Genomic DNA, 25,714 nt, shown 5'->3' with positions numbered 1-25,714 from the left:
AATCTGTGTTGCATTCCACAGTGGTCTTTAATAAGGGCATGTGATATTTTTAAGCTGTCTAGAAAAGAGGCTCTGAATAAAAACTAAGCACTTCATTGTGAACATCTGAGCCTCTGTGTTGGTCTTTGTTTAGCTAACCAGCTTTACTGGGGCAAGAACGGCCAGTAGATTCCTTTAATTTATGCAAGCAGTTTAATGCTCAAGGAACTCATGGAATAATGGAGCAAAAATTTGTTTAGCAGTCACTGCATTGAAACACAAGGTTTGCGATGGACAAGACACCAGAAGTTTTAACATTCCCACCAACTGGAACAGTCTCAGTTAATGCTTCTGCTGCCTCTGCAGAATTCCATTCTGTGTTCTCCCAGCATGAGCATAATATCGTTGCAGCTTATCTTATTACAGCAGGTATGGTCTTCTATTTTTAGAATTTGTATTTCATGTACGGATGTAGTCATCTTTATCTTGACTCTGATAACTTGCTGCAGCGTGATTTTACACAAAAAAAGACATTGAAATGTCATTGAAAAATTCAAGATAAAAGGAACTTGCCATTGTGTATTTAATGCGTTAAAAGTCAAGATAAAGACTGTAGTTAGAAGGTAAAGAGGCTCTGTCACCAGATTTTCAAACCCCTATCTCGTATTGCAGCAAATCGGCGCTGCAATGTAGATTACAGTAACGTTTTTTTTTTCAAAAACGAGCATTTTTGGCCAAGTTATGACCATTTTTATATTTATGCAAATGAGCCTTTCTTAAGTACAACTGGGCGTGTTTAAAGTTATGAGCGAGGACACATCGGCACCAGGCGACAGAGGCTACAGTTGATTCTGCAGCAGCATCAACGTTTGCAGGTAAGTCGATGTAGCCTCTGTCGCCTGGTGCCGATGTGTCCTTGCTCGTCCGACACGATGCAGGACCTGGGGCAGGAAGTGACGTCACAGCGTGATCTCTCGAGAACACGCTGTGTGTCTGTGCACTGCCAGAAGCTGGGTGTTAACGAAGAGAAGTGGATGATGCTGATTCGTCAGCATCATACACTTCTATTCACAACGCCCAGCTAGTAAAACAAGTAAAAACGCCCAGATGTACACACACAATACACGCCCACTTGTACATAACTTTAAACACGCCCAGTTGTACTTAAGAAAGGCTCATTTGCATAAATATAAAAATGGTCATAACTTGGCCAAAAATGCTTGTTTTTGAAAAAAAAAAAAGTTACTGTAATCTACATTGCAGCGCCGATCAGCTGCTATAGGAGATAGGGGTTTGAAAATCTGGTGACAGAGCCTCTTTAAGGCCTATTCACATCACTGTCGCAGTCGACTATGCTATCGATTCCATCAAAACGATGAAACCCTGTCACAACAGTGACAAACGGAAACCATTAGCTAGGATTCCGTCACCATTGAGATCAATGGTGTGGGAAACGGAAGATTAGGTTTCAGTTTGCCTTTCTATTGAGGGGTTAACCCGATGGAAACCTCCGACGGAACCCCTCAGCGGAAAGCGACGGTGATGTGAACACAGCCTTAAAATAATTCTTAGGTTTTTTACAACCCCTTTTGTGCATATTTGTACTGGAACACACAGATAAATATCCATTCTGTCAGAATCTTGTCGGGTCCCACACACTTAAACAGCATGTACATTTGCGCTCAGGAGGTCTATCCTCCTGTCTACTCTTAATTTCCAAAAATTGGATTTTAACCCAGCTCAAGAGAGAAGGTAACCAATACCAAATACTTAATCTGGGAGTGTTTCCCTTCTCCCCTGAGCTGGGTTCGGATTCGTTGACAATTAAGAACAGACAGGAAGATGGAACTCCTGAGCCCAAGTGTCAATGCAGACTTAAAGAGGCTCTGTCACCAGATTTTCAAACCCCTATCTCGTATTGCAGCAGATCGGCGCTGCAATGTAGATTACAGTAACGTTTTGTTTTTTTCAAAAACGAGCATTTTTTGCCAAGTTATAAGCATTTTTATATTTATGCAAATGAGCCTTTCTTAAGTACAACTGGGCGTGTTTAAAGTTATGTCCAAGTGGGCGTGTATTGTGTGTGTACTTCTGGGCGTTTTTACTTGTTTTACTAGCTGGGCGTTGTGAATAGAAGTGTATGATGCTGACGAATCAGCATCATCCACTTCTCTTCGTTAACACCCAGCTTCTGGCAGTGCACAGACACACAGCGTGTTCTCGAGAGATCACGCTGTGACGTCACTTCCTGCCCCAGGTCCTGCATCGTGTCGGACGAGCAAGGACACATCGGCACCAGGCGACAGAGGCTACATCGACTTACCTGCAAACGCCGATGCTGCTGCAGAATCAACTGTAGCCTCTGTCGCCTGGTGCCGATGTGTCCTCGCTCGTCCGACACGATGCAGGACCTGGGGCAGGAAGTGACGTCACAGCGTGATCTCTCGAGAGCACGCTGTGTGTCTGTGCACTGCCAGAAGCTGGGTGTTAACGAAGAAAAGTGGATGATGCTGATTCGTCAGCATCATACACTTCTATTCACAACGCCCAGCTAGTAAAACAAGTAAAAACGCCCAGATGTACACACACAATACACGCCCACTTGGACATAACTTTAAACACGCCCAGTTGTACTTAAGAAAGGCTCATTTGCATAAATATAAATATGCTTATAACTTGGCCAAAAATGCTCGTTTTTGAAAAAAACAAAAACGTTACTGTAATCTACATTGCAGCGCCGATCTGCTGCAATACGAGATAGGGGTTTGAAAATCTGGTGACAGAGCATCTTTAAGCCGGTCATACACTTGAAATTCATCCGAAAGCTCTTTCTGCTGACAGCTGTTTTATCCGACTACACCATAAAGCAGTGGCGTATTCAGTGCCAATTCTAGCTTTTCTGCTGCCTGAGACAAAAATTGAAATGGCGCCGCCCCCCCCAGATCTTGATTGACATCCCCCTGGGTGTTCTATATCACTAGAAGCCTCCTCCAACTCTTGCAGATTCGCCGTTGCGTTGGACTCCCCTGGCATGCCTGGTGCACTGATGAAGCTGGGCAGAGTACACCTCGCTGCACGGTGCATGCTCAAGTAGTACAAGGCAATGGCGCATCCGAGAAAGTTGGAGGAGACTGGTAGTGATGTATAACAGCTACCAAGATGTCAATCAAGAAAATAAAGGGGGGTTTGTGGCTCTTCAGGATAGCGGCACCGCACCATGGCCCTTTAATGAATAATTAGTAAATAGTGTGCGCTGTTTTAAAAGGTGATTCTATAGATTTTTCTGCATCTGAAAAAAACATACAGGGGAATGTATGGAAATATTGTCAGGTCATGTATTACTGCATGGTGGCGGTTCAAGGGGATAAATCTACCTGACAGGTTCCCATTAAATATACAATGAATAGAAAATAACTCCATGCAATTTTATTATTATAAATATATCCTATATAATTACAGCTGCAAAACCAAGCTCATACATATATACAGTACCAAAACAAAGCTCAGTACATAAATGCAACACTAGAACCAAGCTCAGTACATAAATACAACACCAGAACCAGGCTCATTACATAAATACAGCACCAGAACAAAGCTCATTACATAAATACAGCACCGAAACGAAGCTCAGTACATAAATACAGCACCAGAACAAAGCTCAGTACATAAATACAGCACCAGAACAAAGCTCAGTAAATAAATACAACACCAGAACCAAGCTCAGTACATAAATACAACACCAGAAGCAAGCTCTGTACATAAATACAGCTCCAGAACCAAGCTCATGCATGTATACAGTACCAGAACCAAGCTCATGCATATATGGAGCACCAGAACAAAGCTCTGTACATAAATACAAAATCATAACCAAGCTCAGTACATAAATACAACACCAGAACCAAGCTCAGGATATACAGTTAGGTCCAGAATTATTTGGACAGTGACACAATTTTGGCATTTTAGCTGTTTACCAAAACATATTGAATATTCAGTTATATAATCAATATGGGCTTAAAGTGCAGACTCTCAGCTTTGATTTGAGGGTACTCACATCCTAATTTGAGGAAGGGTTTAGGAATTATAGATCTTTAATATGTAGCTTCCTCTTTTTCAAGGGACCAAAAGTAATTGGACAATTATCCCAAAAGCTATTTAATGGGCTGCATGGGCTATTCCCTCGTTAATCCATCATCAATTAAGCAGGTAAAGAGTCTGGAGTTGATTACAGGTGTGGTATGTACATTTGGAAGCTGTTGCTGTGAACCCACAACATGAGGTCAGAGAAGCTATAAATGCAAGTGAAACAGGCCATCGTTAAGCTGAAAAAAATGAAGAAATCCATCAGAGAGATAGCACAAGTGTTAGGAGAGGCCAAATCAACAGTTTGGTACATTCATGAAAAAAAAAGAGCACACTGGTGATCTCGTGAACTCCTAAAGGCCTGGACATCCACGGAAGACAACAGTGGTGGATAATCGCAGAATCCTTTCCATGGTGAAGAAAAACCCCTTCACAACATCTGTCCAAGTGAAGAACACTCTCCTGGAAGTAGGTGTATCAGTATCTAAGTCTACCATAAAGAGAAGACTTCATGAGAGCAAATGCAGAGGGTTCACCACAAGGTACAAACCATTATATCAGCCTCAAAAATAGAAAGACCAGATTAGACTTTGACAAACAACATCTAAAAAAGCCAGCTCAGTTCTGGAACAGCATTCTTTGAACAGATTAAACTAACATCAACCTGTACCAGAATGATGGTAGGAAGAAAGTATAGAGAAGGCTTGGAATGACTCATGATCCAAAGCACACCACATCCTCTGTAAAACATGGTGGAGGCAGTGTGATGGCATGGGCATGCATGGCTGCCAAAGGCACTGGGTCACTAGTATTTATTGATGATGTGACTGAAAACAGAAGCAGCCGGATGAATTCTGAATTGTTCAGTGATATACTTTCTGCTCAGATTCAACCTATTGCAGCAAGGTTGATTGGACGTCGCTTTACAGTACAGATGGACAATGACCCAAAACATACTGTGAAAGCAACCCAGGAGTTTTTTAAGTCAAGGAAGTGAAATATTCAGCAATGGCCAAGTCAATCATCAGATCGTAACCCGATCGAGCATGCTTTTCACTTGCTTAAAACAAAACTTAGGACAGAAAGACCCACAAACAAGCAACAACTGAAGACAGCTGAAGTAAAGGCCTGGCAAAGCATTACAAAAGAGGAAACCCAGCGTTTGGTGATGTCCATGGGTTCCAGACTTCAGGCAGTCATTGCCTGCAAAGGATTCTCTACAAAATATAAAATTTTTATTTTTATTTTTGATAATGTTAATTTGTCCAATTACATTTGAGCCCCTGAAATGAGGAGGCTGTGTAGAAAAATGGTTGCAATTCCTAAACGTTTCACAGGATATTTTTGTTCAACCCCTTGAATTAAACCTGAAAGTCTACACTTTAATTGCATCTCAGTTGTTTCATTTCAAATCCAATGTAGTGACATGCCGAGACCAAATCATGAAGATTGTGTCACTGTCCAAATAATTCTGGACCTAACTGTATAGCTCAGTACATATATACAGCACCAGAACCAAGCTTGGTACATAAATACAACACCAGCACAAATACAGCTCAATTTACTGCAACACCTGCCGTAAAACTACAGCTCCCAGCATTGCCCGAACAATCGTAAATATATGCTGGGATTTTCTGTTTTACCCAAAAAAAAAATCATACCACCCATCATCTCGCTGCAGATCATACAGTGACTAATGTACTAATTAGAGAGCAGAATAAATATTTACAGTAAGTGACTCACTGGTGATGTCTTCTCAAATTCTAGTTGTTCTTTTTCTATTTTCTTCTCCATCCGGTCCAGACATCATGATGACTTCTTCCGGCCATAGCCTATTTCTGCAGTTTGCCACTCTGATCTCTTCAGCTTCTCACTTTTCAAACACTTCTGTACCTATGAATGAAGATTAAATTCTCATGGTGCCACACACTACACCCCTAAATATAAAAGCACCATACACTACACCTCTAATTATAGTAGCGCCATACACGGTGTCCCTGATTATAATTGCACCATACACTGTGTCATATACACACACACACACACACACACACACACACACACACACACACACACACACACACACACACACACACACACACACACACACACACACACAGTGCTCCCTACAGATAGTGCCCCCATAGAGCCCCCTGTGGGTAATGACCCCCCATAGAGCCCCCTGTAGATAGTGCCCTACATAGATCCCCCTATAGATAGTGCCCCATATATGGCACCCTGTAGATTGTGCCCCACATATAGCCCCTCCTGTAGATAGTGCCCCACATATAGCTCCCCTGTAGATAGTGCCCCACATATAGCCCCCCTGAAAATAGTGCCCCACATATAGCCCACCCTGTAGATAGTGCCCAACATATAGCCCCCCTTGTAAATTGTGCCACACATATAGCGTCCCGTGTAGATAGTGCCCCCTGTAGAGAAAAAAGAGAAGCAAGAGAAGAAAAAATAAACCTTTACATACTCATCTGATCCCGTTCCTGTGCCGTCCTGTGGCAATGCAGGCCTGCTCTCTTCTGAGCAAGTCTGCTGGGGCTGAACGACGTTCTGTGCCCAGCCACTCAGCGACTGTCAATGACACAAGCAGCACGATGACGTCATAGCACCGCTTGCATCATTGAAAATTGCTGATTGGCAGGGCAAGTCATTCTGCCCTGCCAATCAGCACCTTTCAACGACGCAAGCAGCGCGATGATGTCATAGCACCGCTTGCGTCATTGACAGGTGCTGAGTGGCTTGGCACAGAATGTCATTCAGCCCCAGCAGACTTGCTCAGAAGAGAACAAGTCTTACCATAGAGGCAGACCACACAATGCAATGGGACCCGTGGTAAGAAGGGGGCCCGACTCTGTACTCCTTCTGCTTCCTGACCTACAACCATAGCAATTGTCTGAAACTACCACTAGGGGGAGCTCAGTGCATAGAGATATTTTACAGCTTCCGTTGAGTTCAATGGTAGCTGCATAAATGTATATGCACTGAGCTCCCACTAGTGGTGGATGCAGGCAGCCAGTTTTATCATGTACTGAGTAGAGAAAAACAGTACATTAATAGCTAAATGGGGGTGATCTATCAATGTATTTATGCCAGTTATCTGTCAATGAAAAATATTGTGAACATTAACATTATTTACATTTTTTTATATTTTAGTAAATTTGTGAAAATTTAATGGGGGTGGGGCCCAAACTAAGTTTTGCTACAGGGCCCTATGCTTACTGTGTATGCCATAAACCTAGTAATAATGATTATTTAAAGAGGCTCTGTCACCAGATTTTGCAACCCCTATCTGCTATTGCAGCAGATAGGCGCTGCAATGTAGATTACAGTAACGTTTTTATTTTTAAAAAACGAGCATTTTTGGCCAAGTTATGACCATTTTTGTAGTTATGCAAATGAGGCTTGCAAAAGTCCAAGTGGGTGTGTTTAAAAGTAAAAGTCCAAGTGGGCGTGTATTATGTGCGTACATCGGGGCGTTTTTAATACTTTTACTAGCTGGGCGCTCTGATGAGAAGTATCATCCACTTCTCTTCAGAACGCCCAGCTTCTGCCTGATCACTGCTGTGACGTCACTCACAGGTCCTGCATCGTGTCAGACGAGCGAGGACACATCGGCACCTGAGGCTACAGTTGATTCTGCAGCAGCATCAGCATTTGCAGGTAAGTAGCTACATTGACTTACCTGCTAACGCCGAGGCTGCTGCAGAATCAACTGAAGCCTCTGGTGCCGATGTGTCCGACACGATGCAGGACCTGTGAGTGACGTCACAGATCTGCACTGCCAGAAGCTGGGCGTTCTGAAGAGAAGTGGATGATACTTCTCATCAGAGCGCCCAGCTAGTAAAAGTATTAAAAACGCCCCGATGTACGCACATAATACACGCCCACTTGGACTTTTACTTTTAAACACACCCACTTGGACTTTTGCAAGCCTCATTTGCATAACTACAAAAAATTGTCATAACTTGGCCAAAAATGCTCGTTTTTTAAAAATAAAAACGTTACTGTAATCTACATTGCAGCGCCGATCTGCTGCAATAGCAGATAGGGGTTGCAAAATCTGGTGACAGAGCCTCTTTAATGGTGCTTCCAAACACCTGAATCCAGCATACCCGATCTCTATTTCCCCCGACATCTGCCATCAGGGGAGAGTTGGGAGGCCCTCATATACATAGGATCATTGGACAATCTGCCAGAATCAGCGTGTTTGGTCAACTGTTATGTATAAGACCAGTGTTTTTTTGTCTACAAAATCTGCAGATGGAATTCTATGTTCATGAGCAGTTTATCGAAGCCAACAAAACTTATAGTAACATAGTAAGGTTGAAAAAAGGTACAAATCCATCAAGTTTAGCTAAGGCAAAAAAGACCCTATGAGGTTGTTATCAATTGTCTCATATTTCGGGGGATATGGCAATCAGAATAAATAACGACCCATTAGAATGTGATCTAATGAAGTGTAGCTTTCCTAATATAATGGAATTTTTCTTTATCAATGTATAGAAAACTGAAATGTTGAAAAACACATGCTCTTCAAATACATAATACAAATGTCATAGTCCCCTATGTATCCCATCTCAGGATTATTAGGACACCTGCAAAACATTTGTAATCGCATCAATACTTGGCATGTGAATTGAATAACCATAAGATCCCACTAGGAATAATACATGTTCTTCAATCCTTTTCTTAAACTGCTCTGAAGAATATTGATTTACTTTTCTCTATTTTGTAATATGTTGTTTTGCATCTTTTCTCCTAGGTATAGTGAGCATTTTAAGCAACATTGTAGTATTGGGAATCTTCGTTAAATACAAGGAGCTTCGTACAGCAACTAATGCCATCATCATCAATTTGGCATTCACAGATATAGGTGTCAGTGGGATTGGTTATCCTATGTCTGCTGCCTCTGACTTACATGGAAGTTGGAAATTTGGAAATGTGGGATGCCAGGTATATAAACTAATCTACTGCTATTGATGGTAAAGGATATCCTACCTTTTATTCACATCAGAGGGTTGATGAGTCTCTTCTCTTGATGCCAGTTTATACTTTTTATTGGACATCTGTATAGACTTACATTTAACATTTTAGATGTATATTCCTAGTAAACCACCCCTGATGAGGTATGTCATTTGTATCTATTCAATCAATACCTTTATCTCTACTTTGCCCTATTTATGACAATGATTTTATTACTATCGAGTTTATATATACTATATAAATGTCATCTGATGTAGTTCTATGACTCTCCAGTAGGGTCCACTGCTGTACAAGTGGCTTTGGGACCACCATAACCTGGTTTTGATCAAAAGAAAAAACCCTTTACTCATCTACAGTATATCTAACATGTTCATGTAGATCTGAATTAAAAATTCTAGCTTATTTAATTCATATTCATTGTGTTATTCAAACAAGGGCAAAATTACTTCATGTTAATTCTCAACTTAAAATGATCACATCTGTATTCAGATCTTTTACAAACATAGCAACTTTAATTTTTATTTGATAATTATAGCACAAGAAAAATCATTGCAAATATTCACATTTAGATCTATGCTGGCTTAAACATTTTCTTTGGTATGGCAAGTATTGGACTTCTGACTGTGGTTGCCATTGATCGTTACCTGACAATCTGCCGACCAGACATAGGTAATTTATAGATTTTATTTTGTTTCTACATTCACATCTTTTGAAAGTGTCCTATTTTTCTTTCTCCATTGTGGTCTGCCTGTCTGTACATGTGCCACAAATAAATTGAAATAAATAGTAAATTGCAAATCAGGAATTGTGTTAAAAAAAATTATATAGTGTATGGCCAAAATTACAGGTTAGGCTAAATTTGGCACCACATTCTGGGTGTGGCATACTTTTTTTTTTTTATAACGTATTGAAAACCGTAGCCTGGGAGATTTGCCTGTTCTTCAAGGAGAGTCCGGGAGGTCTTCACTTTTTCCAGGAGTCTCCCAGACATTCCGGGAGAGTTGGCATGTATGACTAAAGGTGTGTTTATATGGGCAGATTTCTGCCCATAACGAGCACCGATCGACAATATAACAAGTCAATCGGCGCTCGTTAACAGGCCCTTTTACATGGGCCGATGCTTTACTGTATGGGGATGAACGATTGTTAATACGATCGTTCTGTCCCCATCAGTTTGCATCATTGTCGGTAGCACATCCTATATTTACACAGGGAGATGTGCTGCTGGCAGCTGCCCTGTAATCACGGGCTAATAATCAGTCAAAAAAGCGTTCTTGGGGAATGCTCGTTTCCAATTATTGGCCTGCGTAAATGGGCCTTGAGTCACATCCATAAGGCTGTTCTATGGATCCTACTGTCAGGCTGATCAGCACTCAAAGGCAGGTGCAGAAGTTGGTGTTAAGGTCACACGAGAAGACATCAGTATTATAAATAACACATGTTATTAGGAGGACCCTGTTACACATTTTGCACTGGGGCCCAGAAATTTAAAGTTATACCTTGGCGAAAGGACCACGTTTCGCAAGAAGTGGGTGTGCTTTATTAAAACAATTCCTTTCGGTGAAGTAATGATTTAGATCAGGGATCAGCAACCTTCGGCACTCCAGCAGTTGTGAAACTACCTCTCCCAGCATGCCCTAAAAGCCAAAGGCTTTATTATTTTAACTAAAGGCTGTCAGGGCATGCAGGAAATTGTAGTTTCACAATAGCAGGCGTGCTGAAGGTTACTCACCTATGATCTAGATACGTTAGCTGCTGTAATTATAGATATTTTCTCCACAGGAAGAAGAATAACAAGCTGTCACTATTCAGCCATGATTCTGGCAGCTTGGATAAATGCCGTCTTCTGGTCTGTAATGCCTATTGTGGGATGGTCAAGTTACGCCCCAGATCCAACTGGAGCCACATGTACTATTAACTGGAGAAAAAATGATGCGTAAGAAATACTGAGATACTTTCCTCTAATGCACAATAAATTGGGCAGATTCATTGATATGGTTAAGGAGACAACTTTTAGATCTGTGTAAAAATCATTCATTTGACTGATGTCTGCTACATCTATTTTGTAAAGGTGGTTTTACATGGGCAGATATTTGCCTGTGTTTACCAACTTCAAACGAGCGGCGATTCACAATACAGCTTGTCGATTGTCGCTCGTTCTCTCCATTCAAACAGAGCAACGATCGTTAGTGTAGGGACGAACAATTGTTATTACGACCGTTTGTCCCCATACATTTGCATCATGTCGACAGCACATCTTGCTGTTTACCCAGGAGATGTGCTGCCAATTAGCGATAATTTTTTTGGATTTAAAATATGCGATCAGCTGATGAACGAGCATTTACACAGGGTGATGATTGGAAATGAGTGTTGTATGAATGCTCGTTCACCCAATTATTGGCCAGTAAATACAGCAAAAGTCTGTCATTATACATTGGTGTCAAATATGTTACTAACCAGCCACACTCATTCCAACCCCTGTAATGTCTCTTTTGAGATACAAATTCAAAGGTGTCCTAACAGCATAAAAAAAGGGCACAACGTACACCCCCACATCCACCCTCGGCCCCTGTTCAGAATAATAGCTTCCAGATGGACAATCATTAACTTAGTTGTCCCCTGTCCAATCTTCCCACCAATCCTATGTGGTCTTATTAAAAATACATACTCACCATTACCCTCCACTCCACACATGTGCAGTTCCCAATGTAGGACTGACTGGCCACCCTATAACATATCTATAGTAGCGTCTGCAGCTTCTCCCCCGCCTGACAATCTACGGCTTCCCTCCATATTACTGTTACATATCTGCAGTTGTAATGCTTTATTCACATTGAATGTTTACATTGCAAACTTGCCGTTGTTTGTTCTCCTGCAGGTCATTTGTATCCTACACAATGACTGTGGTAGCCATAAATTTTATTTTGCCACTGATGGTGATGTTTTACTGTTACTACAATGTGTCCCGCACAATGAAAGGATATAACAACAGAAACAGCCTTGGAGGTTGCAATGTGGACTGGTCTGATCAGGCTGATGTTACAAAGGTAGGTAGGGTATGCACATGGTACATGTTTATATATTTGATCACAATCTAGATACAATACTAGAAGTTATAGATTACTGTAAGATTCTAGTAATATAGATTGTTCGTTTTTTGAAATTTTTCAAAAATCTAGAAATAAAAAAAACATCTCTTACTTCCTAGGACAGCAAATATAGTTGCTTAGCTGACAGTTATAATTCTCTATCCACCAATAGCATGCAGTTTTATATGTCAAATATGCATATTGTTTCCATAGAGGAGGAGCAGCTGTCAAATGATTCTAATGCAGCTTATCTCTGCCGGTGCCTATAGAAAACAAGAAAGCTATACAATTGTTTTCTCTATGTTTCAGTCATACAGAAGCAGTGAAGTTCAATGATCAAATATAAATGCACAAAAATACTATAAACATGTTTCTTTTCTACAGCACATATTGTTAAAATACAACATGACCTTGAACTAGTAATGACAGCGATTATTGGCATAATTCTGTCTCCAGATGTCTGTAGTAATGATCCTGATGTTTCTGATAGCCTGGTCCCCATATTCTATTGTCTGCCTATGGTCATCTTTTGGGGATCCTAGACAAATTTCACCAGCAATGGCTATCATAGCTCCTCTCTTTGCCAAGTCTTCAACTTTCTACAATCCTTGCATATATGTCATTGCAAATAAGAAGTAAGTATTTCCTTTTTCCTCAATGCAATTAAAGGCAACCATTTGACGTTGGAAAGTACTCCATCGTGTATACCTCTGACTGATGCCTCAGACATAAGCATTCTTTATGCCATACAGTTGCATACTTCCTCCATAATTGTTTTTTTTTTGTAATGTCCAAATGTATGTGCAAAAAAGTATACCAACAAATACTAGCCTGGCAGATGTCAAAGGGACATTAATTTGGCAACTATCGAGCACATACGAGTCTTTGAGTACATCTGGCATGTATATGGCGGGAACATTTCCCTATGCATAAGCCGAAGTTCACACTGAACACAGACTTAATTGTAGATACAGACAAACTAGTGTGTCCTTTACTTGGTGATATAACCTCAGACATTAACATTTCTACCCTCTTTTTCAGGTTCAGAAAAGCAATCCTTTCTATGGTGCGGTGCAAGTCACGTCAAGAGGTGACTCTAGACAATCACTTCCCAATGAGTGTTTCCCAAAGCACGTTGACAACATAACTCAGATTAAATTTTTATTTATTCTGTATGGACAATGCTAGAAGTCTCCTGAGTAATAGTACAAAAATTATGTGAAAACAATGCACTGAACAATTGTGTTGTTGAGAGATTGGTCACTCACTGTATTTGCACAAAGTGATTATTGTTCCGTTCAGTCATTTTATTTTAAATAGTGCCGACAATCTCTACATGGAAATGTTAGTTAAGCTTGTCAAACGCATTAGATAGCTTATTGGACAAACGGGCGAGAGCTATTTTCCCGAACCTCTTCATAAATATGCATGCTATGACATGACTTGGCCAAGCTTGCATTTATTTCAATGAGGACAGGGAGACAAGCTGCTGAGAGACCCCTGAAGAAGCGTCTAATCTCCTGTGTCAAGAAAGAATTGGACATGCTCAGCCAACTTTGATCTAATGTGTATGGCTAGCTTTAGGGAGAGCAGAAATCTGTAAATTCCAAATCTTTTGCATCATCTCTGTCAGGGGCGTAGCTAAAGGCTCATGGGCCCCGATGCAAAAGTTCTTATTGGGCTCCCCCCCTGCAAACTTATGGCCGACAGCCCGCAGCTTTCAGTTGCATCGCTGGGTCTCCTAAGTGATCCAACAATGCAGCACTAGCAGCCAGGGGCGTCACTAAGGTCTTAAAATGTCAGGGGATATAGCCCCCATAACATATGTCTCCCCCAAGAAAATGTGTGTGTGTATATGTGTATGTGTGTGTATATGTGTATATAGGAGACAGCATATCTATAGCACTACAACTCTATAAACTACAGATAGGATTAGATACAGTGGCTCAGCAGACAGTATCACACATGATTAAATTAGATACAGTGGCTCAGCAGACAGTATCACACATTATAGGATTAGATACAGTGGCTCAGCAGAGAGTATCACACATGATTGGATTAGATATAAGGCCCAGCTCGCTGACATTGCAGCTCCAGCGCTGGACCCAGAAAAGGTACGAATAATAATAATTGTTTTGCTTCTTTATGTGTTACATAACTATTTTTGTGTGTTTGTGTTATTTTACAGGTTCGTTCGTTGGACTACGTCGGATTCCAGGACTACTTCAATGACGGCGTTTTTTTTTATTCTCAATAAAATGGTTACTGAGGGTTGTGTGTTTTTTTTTTAAATTTCAATAAAATATTTTTTATATGTCCTTGTATGTTTTTAAACTTTATTATTACCACCTTAGTAATAGCTGCTGGCTAATTGACAGTGTCCATTACTAAGGCGGGGCTTAATCTTATGCCGGTGCAGAGGCTAACACTAACCCCCATTATTACCCCGGTACCCACCGCCACCAAGGGTTCCCGGGAAGAACCGGGTACAAACCAGTACCCGACCATCTGTAGTGCTGGCTGGGCACTGGGGCAGCCGCAGGCTGGTAGTATTAGGTTAGGCTAGGGAAGGCCAAAAACAGTGGCTCTTTCCACCCTAGTAATGCTAGGCTGCTGCTGCTGTGTTGTCTCTGGCTGGTTATGAAAATTGGGGGTACCCCACATCGTTCTTTCCAATTATTATTATTATTATTTTTTAAGATACAATAAAGCGGCAGCAGGCTAGCATTACCGGGGGGGGGGGGGGGGCGCTGTTTCTGGCCTTTCCCATCCCGATAATACCAGCCCGCGGCTGCCCCAATATCCAACCATCACTACAGATGTTCAAGTACTGGATCGTACCCGGCTCTTCCTGATACCCCTGGTGGCTGTGGTTACCAGGGTAATAGTGGGGGTTAGGGTATGTGCACACACACTAATTACGTCCGTAATTGACGGACGTATTTCGGCCGCAAGTACCGGACCGAACACAGTGCAGGGAGCCGGGCTCCTAGCATCATAGTTATGTACGACGCTAGGAGTCACTGCCTCTCCGTGGAACTACTGTCCCGTACTGAAAACATGATTACAGTACGGGACAGTTGTCCTGCAGAGAGGCAGGGACTCCTAGCATCGTACATAAGTATGATGCTAGGAGCCCGGCTCCCTGCACTGTGTTCGGTCCGGTACTTGCGGCCGAAATACGTCCGTCAATTACGGACGTAATTAGTGTGTGTGCACATACCCTTAGTGTTAGCCTCTGCACCGACTAACACTAAGTCCCGCCTTGGTAATGGACGCTGTCAATCAGCCGGCGGCCATTAATAAGGCGGTAGTAATAAAGTTAAAAAAACACACAAAGACATAGAAAAAATATTTTATTGAAATAAAACAAAAAACACACAACCCTCATTAACCATTTTATTTATAATAAAAAAGCTGTTATCAAAGTAGTCCTCCAATCCAACGTAGTCCAACGACCGAACCTGTAAAAAAACAGAAACACAAAAAAAACGATTAGTAACACATGCGGTAGGCTTAGATACAGGGCCCATGTGTGATACTGTCTGTTGGACCCAGTATATAATCCTACCGCAAGGTAGGCATAGATACAGGGTACAGCAGACAGTAATCTTATACAGTATAAGATTACTGTCTGCTGGGGCCCTGTATATAAGCCTACCGTGTGGTAGGCTTATATACAGGGCCCATCAGACAGGATCACACATGGGCCCTGTATCTAAGCCTACCATGTGATTGGCTTAGATACATGGCCCAGCAGACAGAATCACACAACCCTCATTAACCATTTTATTTATAATAAAAAAGCTGTTATCGAAGTAGTCCTCCAATCCAACGTAGTCCAATGACCGAACCTGTAAAAAAACAGAAACACAAAAAAAACTATTAGTAAGACTGGTCAAGTGAAAATGCCTTCATAGAGGTGAAACGTTGTGGTTCCATGTTGGATGAATAAATTCACTTTGAGTGCTGCTTCACGTTCTATTTTTTGGATATCTAACACATAAGGAGAGGTCACTCCTTTATTTTTGAAGCTTTGCACCAGCCTAGTCAGGCATTTGTTCACAGTGCTGCTCCAATCCTCTGCTTTTTTCTATATGGTGGTAATATTGGTCTTTGTTAAGTGTTTTTTATTCAGTAACTGGGGTATTATGCAGTCACTATGTGGTTATATTGTGGCACTATTATTCAGTAACAGTATGGTGGTATTGTTCAGTCACTATGTGGTTATGGTGTGGCAGTATTATTCAGTAACAGTATGGTGGTATTGTTCAGTCACTATGTGGTTATGGTGTGGCGGTATTATTCAGTAACAGTATGGGAGTATTATTCAGTCACTATGTGGTTATGGTGTGGCGGTATTATTCAGTAACAGTATGGGGATATTAGTCAGTCACTATGTGGTTATGGTGTGGTGGTATTATTCAGTAACAGTATGGCGGTATTATTCAGTCACTATGTGATTATGGTGTGGAGGTATTATTAAGTAAAAGTATGGGGGTATTATTCAGTTGCTATGGTGTGGCAGTATTATTCAGAAACAGTATGGAATATTATTCAGTCACTATATGGTTATGGTGTGGCAGTATTATTCAGTAACAGTATGGGGGTATTATTCAGTCACTATGTGGTTATGGTGTGGTGGTTTTCATTCAGTAACAGTATGCTGGTATTATTCAGTCACTATGTGGTTATGGTGTGGCGGTATTCAGTAATAGTATGGGGGTATTATTCAGTCACCATGTAGTTATGGTGTGGAGGTATTATTTAGTAACAGTATGGGGTATTATTCAGTAACTATGTAGTAAGACTTCATGCACACGACTGTGCCCATAGTTACGACCCGTAATTACGGGCACGCCCGGCCGCGGACAGTCTCAGACAACCGGACGTTTTTACGGGCCGTGCTCCCTTTATAAAGTATAGGAGCACGATCCGCAAAATAAAAAAATAGGATATGTCCTATTTTTTTCGGGTGGTTTCTACGTCACGGACATCCTCCCGTAGACATACGGGAAGGTGTCCGTCAGCCATAGAAATGAATGGGTCTGTAATTACAGACCGTAATTACGGGCGATTTTACGGTCGTGTGCATGGGGCCTTATGGTGTGGAGGTATTATTCAGTAAAAGTATGGGGGTATTATTCAGTCACTATATGGCTATGGTGTGGCAATATTATTCAGAAACTGTATGGGATATTATTCAGTAACAGTACGGGGGTATTATTCAGTCACTATATGGTTATAGTGGGAGGTATTATTCAGTAACAGTATGGTGGCATTATTCAGTCACTATGTAGTTATGGTGTGGAGGTGTTATTCAGTAACAGTATGGGGGTATTATTCAGTCACTATGGGGTTATGGTGTGGGGGTATCATTCAGTCACTATGTAGTTATGGTGTGGAGGTATTATTCAGTAACAGTATAGGGGTATTATTCAGTCACTATGTGGTTATGGTGTGGTGGTATTATTCAGTAACTGCATGGGGGTATTAGTCAGTCACTGTGCGGTTATGATGTGGAGGTATTATTCCGTAACAGTATGGGGGTATTATTCAGTAACAGTACGGGGGTATTATTCAGTCACTATGTGGTTATGGTGTGGAGGTATTATTCAGTAACAGTATGGTGGTATTATTCAGTCACTATGTAGTTATGGTGTGGAGGTGTTATTCAGTAACAGTATGGGGGTATTATTCAGTCACTGTGGTTATGGTGTGGCGGTATTATTCAGTAACAGTATGGGGATATTATTCAGTCACTATGTGGTTATGGTGTGGCGGTATTATTCAGTAACAGTATGGGGATATTATTCAGTCACTATGTAGTTATGGTGTGGAGGTGTTATTCAGTAACAGTATGGGGGTATTATTCAGTCACTATGTGGTTATGGTGTGGTGGTATTATTCAGTAACAGTATGGGGGTATCATTCAGTCACTATGTAGTTATGGTGTGACTGTATTATTCAGTAACAGTATGGGGATATTATTCAGTCACTATGTAGTTATGGTGTAGTGGTATTATTCAGTAACAGTATGGGGGTATTATTCAGTCACTATGGTTATGGTGTGGCAGTATTATTCAGTAACAGTATGGGGGTATTATTCAGTCACTATGTGGTTATAGTGTGGAGGTATTATTCAGTAACAGTATTGTCTAACCCTTTGTCCACACTTTGTCTAAAACCGGCCCTGGCTCCTGGTCCCGGCAATTCTGCAGCTGCCTTCCGGTCCGGGCGGTTCTTCTCTGCTCCAGAGCTGGCAATGCACTGAAACTGACACGTGACAATGCAATGTATGTCAGACTCAGTGCAGCGCCGGGGCTGAAGCAGAGAAGGACCGCCCGGTGGAGACTGAAAATCAACCAGCACTCACACTCTGGGCCTCCAAGGCATTATTCATACTTTGTGGGGACTCTTGGGGGACATTATACTGTGTTGGGGGCATTGTACGATGTGTGGGGCAATATGCTGTGTGGGGGCATTATACTCTTTGGGACTTTTTCTTTTATGATGGGGTGGGGTGCCGAAAGAAAATTTCGAACAGGGCACCATCTATCCTAAGGCCGGCCCTGTGTATCACTATATAGGAGTAATGTACAAAACAGGAATAAAAAACAGTGATGTCAGAGTACATAGATAATAAATACTAAAGAGTTAATAAACACAGGGATGTCACAGTATGGGGAAAAAAATCATACAGTGATGTCACAGCTAATGGCTAAGGACGACACTGATGTCATGGCACAGTGATAATACATACATCATCATAACACAAGGATACTGCATATGTCACAGTACGGAGAATAAAAACTAGTATTCTCTTATGTGGCAGAGTAGCTGTTGGGGCCCCCTCAAGCCCTAGAGCCCATGTGCAACTGCAACCTCTGCACCAACTACCTCTGAAAAACACTGCATATCACCTACTCATGCTACTAGCGGACCTCCATCAATGACTGTCTATACAAATTACCACCAAAAGCCAAAGGCTGAACATCCGTGCAGATCACAACTACTGTCGCAGGCTGAGCCTTGCGATTATATAGTTGTGTCTGCATGACCCTGCCTTCATATATGTATGTGTGTATGTATATTACTCATTTGTATGTACGTACAAGCCAGTTATATGTTTATGTATGTATCTATGTTTGTGAATGTCTATGAACTTACTTCATGGACATGGGTTCTATAATTACTGTACAGTGAAATGTCACAAACAAAAGCCCAACAATATACCACAGTTATGCCCTCAGTTATGCCTTAAAAGGGTTTTACAGAGACATAACATTTTTTAACTAATACTCTATGTAAATTTTGAAAAAAGTTCCTAATATACAGTTTGTATTAAATCTGAACACTTTTCTTCCTATTCACCCTGCCTCTGCCCTACCTCTGCCCTGCCGGAAGTTCTGCTTTTCATCTTTTTTCTTCCTACACAGGCTCGTGCAGGAGCGTTATTATACACACAGTCCTGTGTCGATACCTCACTGACCTACGTAACGGCACAGGGCTGTTCTTTACTAATTATTCCGCCCCCTCTATGTGTCTATTGGCCCTCCCCACTAGTTCTCCTTTGGCTTATCACGCCCACCTGCTTTATCTGAGGTGCCGTCACAGAATCACATGACCGCACCTCAGATATCTAATGTGATCCCCATCATCCCTGTATATATGTAATCCCCATCATCCGTAAATATATGTAATCCCCATCATTGTAGATGCCATCGGGGCAGGCAGCTTGCGGGCACTGATGAAAATGGTGCCGCTATTGAAGCAGAAACAAAGAATGAACAGAGCGGACATTGAAGAGGCTGTGGACCAATAGAATGCCTTAAAATCCATGACTTCTGACATATACCTGGGTTTGAGGCATTCTATTGGTCCACAGTCTCCTCAATGCCCGCCCCGTTGAATTCTTTGCTTACGCCTCAATGCCTGCCCCATTTTCTTCTCATTAATGAAACTTCTCAGTGCTCGTGCACTGCCTGCCTGGAAAAAATTAGTGTCCCTGGAAAACCCCTTTAAGTCAAACAGAAGTGTGAGGAGACATCAAATCCTTTTCATTTTATTATATGCAAAGTAGGCAACACTTAAAGAATAAAGACATTATTTGCTGTTGTTACATTAGAAACTGTGGTTGTAAACTAGTGTACATATTTATATACATTGTAATATATGTTTACTTTTAAATTATAGTAATAATGACTGTTTTTAGTCCTTTTGCTGATTAATTGCAATTTATGTAACTTTCATGAAATTTAAACAAAGTTTGGTGTCCACGTATGATGTTATAAATGAGTTGTAGAGTTTATATTTATCATGTAAAAGTATATAGAATACCATCTTACATTGTACCTGTTTTAATCTTACACTATTTACCTGTCCTTTCATTCTGATTTATTTTTCTATTAAAGAATTTTCCCCACAATATTAAGTGATGGCATATTACTAGGATCTGTGAGAGAACGACTGCCAGAAGCCTCACCGATCCTCAGAATGATCTGCACAGATTTTCCTTGCATTATGATGCTCATTGGCAACCGCTGTGCAGTAAACTACAACACAGCCTCATTCACCTGAATGAGGCTGTGTTGCAGTTCCCGGCGCAGCTTGTGGCCCAGAGCACCATTGTACGGGGAATAAGTTGAAGGATACTGGTCCCTTTGCTCTTATGATTGGTGGGGGCCCCAGTGGTTTTATCCCTTTTGTTCATTATGTTATGGCATATCCTAATGATATGATATACTGTGACATTAGTTGGGAATACCCCTTTAATTCACTTCTAAATTCTCTACTAAATTAAAGTTAAACTCTGGCCATATATCTCCCCAGCCATCTAATTTTTAAAGAATTACTCTGGGGGAAAACCAGGGTAGTGTCATTTACCCCTCATACATGACTTTAATCATCCTGACAGCCCCACTTTTAACTAGCACTAACTCCTTTTACATAATGTGGCCTTATGTAATACTTTGACTGGATTGTGGTATGACAGACTTAAATGAAAATGCTAAAATATAGATAGTCCAAAATTGTACAGAATCCAGAAGTCTACGAATATCAATCACTTACTTATTCATGTCCACACTGCGATGGATATAGGAAAATGTGCCTGGTTTCTGATACCACATGCCAAATAACTTATCCAAGCCTCAGACATGTGGAAAAGAGGAGACTCCTTCAGATTTCATGGTTCCATCTATTAAAAAAGTTTCTGCTCCTAGAGGGAGCCCCTGACATCACTGTCCATATATGGAGCGTGACGTCAGAGACTCCCTATAAGAGGGGAATCTCTGGCCAGAGTGTCAGAAATGCAGAGGCCAGGGATTCCGCTCCCGCAGGAGTCCCTGACGTCACTGTCCATATATGGACAGTAACATCAGCGGCTCCCTCTAGAAGCCGAATCCCTGGCCAGAGCGTCGGAAACACTTTGGCCGGGAATTTCGCTCCTAGTGGGAACCTTTGACGTCACTGTCCATATATGGACAGTGACGTCGGGGGCTCCCTCTAGGAGCGGAATCCCCGGCCAGAGCGCCGGCAACATTCTGGCAAGGGATTCCGCTCTTAGCGGTAGCTTCAGTGGTGCTATTTACAGAAGGGTGTGGCGCTATCTACAGGGGGGGAGTGGGGTGGCAGTGTTTACCCCAGCACTTTGGCACTATCTACAAGGGACACTGTTGCACTATCTACATGGGCACTCTGTGGCACGACCTATGTGGGCACTGGCACTCTATATGTGGGCACTATCTACAGTGGTCACTGTGACACTATATGGACACTGTGGTATGCTCCTTCAGCAGGCACTATATATGTGGGCACTGGCACTGTCTATATAGACAATATTTACAGTGGGCACTGTGGCACTATCTACCTGGGCACTGTGGTGTTTTCAGGGGGTTAGGACAAAAAAAAACCCAGACAAAAGAAATTAATCAGTTTTTCTGACGACCATGAAAAACAGATGGCAAAGGAATGACAAATAGCAGTTAAAAACTGTCAGATATCTGGGAAATGGAAGAAACTTTTGAAACATACTGAGGCAAAACGGCCATAAAAGGCAAAACTACCATAAAAAACTGACAGTAGACCCATTTTTTAATGGCTGTTTTCTTTTACTGTCAGTTGATTAAAGCCTTCTTCACTCTCCCCTCACAGCGATCCAGGCTGATGGAGAGAGAAGACGACTCATAGTTACAGAGCTGCAACAGTGTATATATATATATATATATATATATATATATATATATATATATATATATATATATATATATATATATATATATATATATACAGTGAAGGAAATAAGTATTTGATCCCTTGCTGATTTTGTAAGTTTGCCCACTGTCAAAGACATGAACAGTCTAGAATTTTTAGGCTAGGTTAATTTTACCAGTGAGAGATAGATTATATATAAAAAAAACAAACAGAAAATCACATAGTCAAAATTATATATATTTATTTGCATTGTGCACAGAGAAATAAGTATTTTATCCCCTACCAACCATTAAGAGTTCAGCCTCCTCCAGACCAGTTACACGCTCCAAATCAACTTGGTGCCTGCATTAAAGACAGCTGTCTTACATGGTCACCTGTATAAAAGACTCCTGTCCACAGACTCAATTAATCAGTCTGACTCTAACCTCTACAACATGGGCAAGACCAAAGAGCTTTCTAAGGATGTCAGGGACAAGATCATAGACCTGCACAAGGCTGGAATGGGCTACAAAACCATAAGTAAGACGCTGGGTGAGAAGGAGACAACTGTTGGTGCAATAGTAAGAAAATGGAAGACATACAAAATGACTGTCAATCGACATCGATCTGGGGCTCCATGCAAAATCTCACCTCGTGGGGTATCCTTGATCCTGAGGAAGGTGAGAGCCCAGCCGAAAACTGCACGGGGGGAACTTGTTAATGATCTCAAGGCAGCTGGGACCACAGTCACCAAGAAAACCATTGGTAACACATTACGCCATAATGGATTAAAATCCTGCAGTGCCCGCAAGGTCCCCCTGCTCAAGAAGGCACATGTACAGGCCCGTCTGAAGTTTGCAAATGAACATCCGGATGATTCTGAGAGTGATTGGGAGAAGGTGCTGTGGTCAGATGAGACTAAAATTTAGCTTTTTGGCATTAACTCAACTCGCCGTGTTTTGAGGAAGAGAAATGCTGCCTATGACCCAAAGAACACTGTCCCCACTGTCAAACATGGAGGTGGAAACATTATGTTTTGGGGGTGTTTCTCTGCTAAGGGCACAGAACTACTTCACCGCATCAATGGGAGAATGGATGGAGCCATGTACCGTCAAATCCTGAGTGACAACCTCTTTCCCTCCACCAGGACATTAAAAATGGCTCGTGGCTGGGTCTTCCAGCACAACAATGACCCGAAACATGCAGCCAAGGCAACAAAGGAGTGGCTCAAAAAGAAGCACATTAAGGTCATGGAGTGGCCTAGCCAGTCTCCAGACCTTAATCCCATTGAAAACTTATGGAGGGAGCTGAAGATCCGAGTTACCAAGAGACAGCCTCGAAATCGTAATGATTTACAGATGATCTGCAAAGAGGAGTGGGCCAAAATTCCATCTAACGTGTGCAAACCTCATCATCAACTATAAAAAACGTCTGACTGCTGTGCTTGCCAACAAGGGTTTTGCCACCAAGTATTAAGTCTTGTTTGCCAAAGGGATCAAATACTTATTTCTCTGTGCACAATGCAAATAAATATATATAATTTTGACAATGTGATATTCTGTTTTTTTTATATATAATCTATCTCTCACTGGTAAAATTAACCTAGCCTAAAAATTCTATACTGTTCATGTCTTTGACAGTGGGCAAACTTACAAAATCAGCAAGGGATCAAATACTTATCTCCTTCACTGTATATATATATATATATATATATATATACACTACCGTTCAAAAGTTTAGGGTCACTTAGAAATGTCCTTATTTTTGCAAGAAAAGCACAGTTTTTTTCAATGAAGATAACATTAAATTAATCAGAAATACACTCTATAAATTGTTAATGTGCTAAATGACTATTCTAGCTGCAAACGTCTGGTTTTTAATGCAATATCTACTTAGGTGTATAGAGGCCCATTTCCAGCAAACATCACTCCAGTGTTCTAATGGTACATTGTGTTTGCTAACTGTGTTAGAAGGCTAATGGATGATTAGAAAACACTTGAAAACTCTTGTGCAATTATGTTAGCACCGCTGTAAACAGTTTTGCTGTTTAGAGGAGCTATAAAACTGACCTTCCTTTGAGCTAGTTGAGGATCTGGAGCATTACATTTGTGGGTTCGATTAAACTCTCAAAATGGCTAGAAAAAGAGAGCTTTCATGTGAAACTCGACAGTCTATTCTTGTTCTTAGAAATGAAGGCTATTCCATGCGAGAAATTGCCAAGAAACTGAAGATTTCCTACAACGGTGTGCACTACTCCCTTCAGAGGACAGCACAAACAGGCTCTAACCAGAGTAGAAAGAGAAGTGGGAGGCCCCGCTGCACAACTGAGCAACAAGACAAGTACATTAGAGTCTCTAGTTTGAGATGCTGGCCTTCAGGGCAGAGTGGCAAAGAAAAAGCCATATCTGAGACTGGCTAATAAAAGGAAAAGATTAATATGGGCAAAAGCACACAGACATTGGACAGCGGAAGATTGGAAAAAAGTGTTATGGACAGACGAATCGAAGTTTGAGGTGTTTGGATCACACAGAAGGACATTTGTGAGACGCAGAACAACTGAAAAGATGCTGGAAGAGTGCCTGACACCATCTGTCAAGCATGGTGGAGGTAATGTAATGGTCTGGGGTTGCTTTGGTGCTGATAAAGTGGGAGATTTGTACAAGGTAAAAGGGATTTTGAATAAGGAAGGCTATCACTCCATTTTGCAACGCAATGCCATACCCTGTGGACAGCGCTTGATTAAAGCCAATTTCCTCCTACAACAGGACAATGACACAAAGCACACCTCCAAATTATGCAAGAACTATTTAGGGAAGAAGCAGGCAGCTGGTATTCTATCTGTAATGTAGTGGCCAGCGCAGTCACCAGATCTCAACCCCATAGAGCTGTTGTGGGAGCAGCTTGACCGTATGGTATGCAAGAAGTGCCCATCAAGCCAATCCAACTTGTGGAAGGGCCTTCTGGAAGCATGGGGTGAAATTTCTCCCGATTACCTCAGCAAATTAACAGCTAGAATGCCAAAGGTCTGCAATGCTGTAATTGCTGCAAATGGAGCATTCTTTGTGTCGCTGTCCACAGGGTATGGCATGGCGTTGCAAAATGGAGTGATAGCCTTCCCTATTCAAAATCCCTTTTACCTTGTACAAATCTCCCACTTTACTAGCACCAAAGCAACCCCACACCATCACATTACCTTCACCATGCTTGACAGATGGCGTCAGGCACTCTTCCAGCATCTTTTCAGTTGTTCTGCATCTCACAAATGTTCTTCTGTGTGATCCAAACACATCAAACTTCGATTCGTCTGTCCATAACACTTTTTTCCAATCTTCCTCTGTCCAATGTCTGTGTGCTTTTGTCCATATTAATCTTTT

The 25,714-nt window shown here is 41.5% G+C and overlaps 1 protein-coding gene across 1 annotated transcript; it reads left to right on the top strand.

Moving 5' to 3' along the window:
• The first annotated feature begins 247 nt into the window (after positions 1 to 247).
• On the top strand, positions 248 to 13,585 carry RRH (retinal pigment epithelium-derived rhodopsin homolog). The gene is made up of 7 exons (XM_075849733.1): positions 248 to 408; positions 8,837 to 9,027; positions 9,627 to 9,726; positions 10,840 to 10,993; positions 11,936 to 12,104; positions 12,603 to 12,781; positions 13,188 to 13,585. The coding sequence occupies exons 1-7, from the start codon at positions 270 to 272 to the stop codon at positions 13,291 to 13,293; spliced, it is 1,038 nt and encodes a 345-aa protein (XP_075705848.1). The 5' UTR covers positions 248 to 269; the 3' UTR covers positions 13,294 to 13,585.
• The last annotated feature ends 12,129 nt before the right edge of the window (positions 13,586 to 25,714 follow it).

The sequence above is a fragment of the Rhinoderma darwinii genome, chromosome 1, assembly GCF_050947455.1.
Source record: "Rhinoderma darwinii isolate aRhiDar2 chromosome 1, aRhiDar2.hap1, whole genome shotgun sequence".
In the NCBI taxonomy this organism is placed as follows: domain Eukaryota; kingdom Metazoa; phylum Chordata; class Amphibia; order Anura; family Rhinodermatidae; genus Rhinoderma; species Rhinoderma darwinii.
The sequence above is the reverse complement of the archived record's forward strand: the minus strand, read 5'-3'. Positions and strand labels throughout refer to the sequence as shown.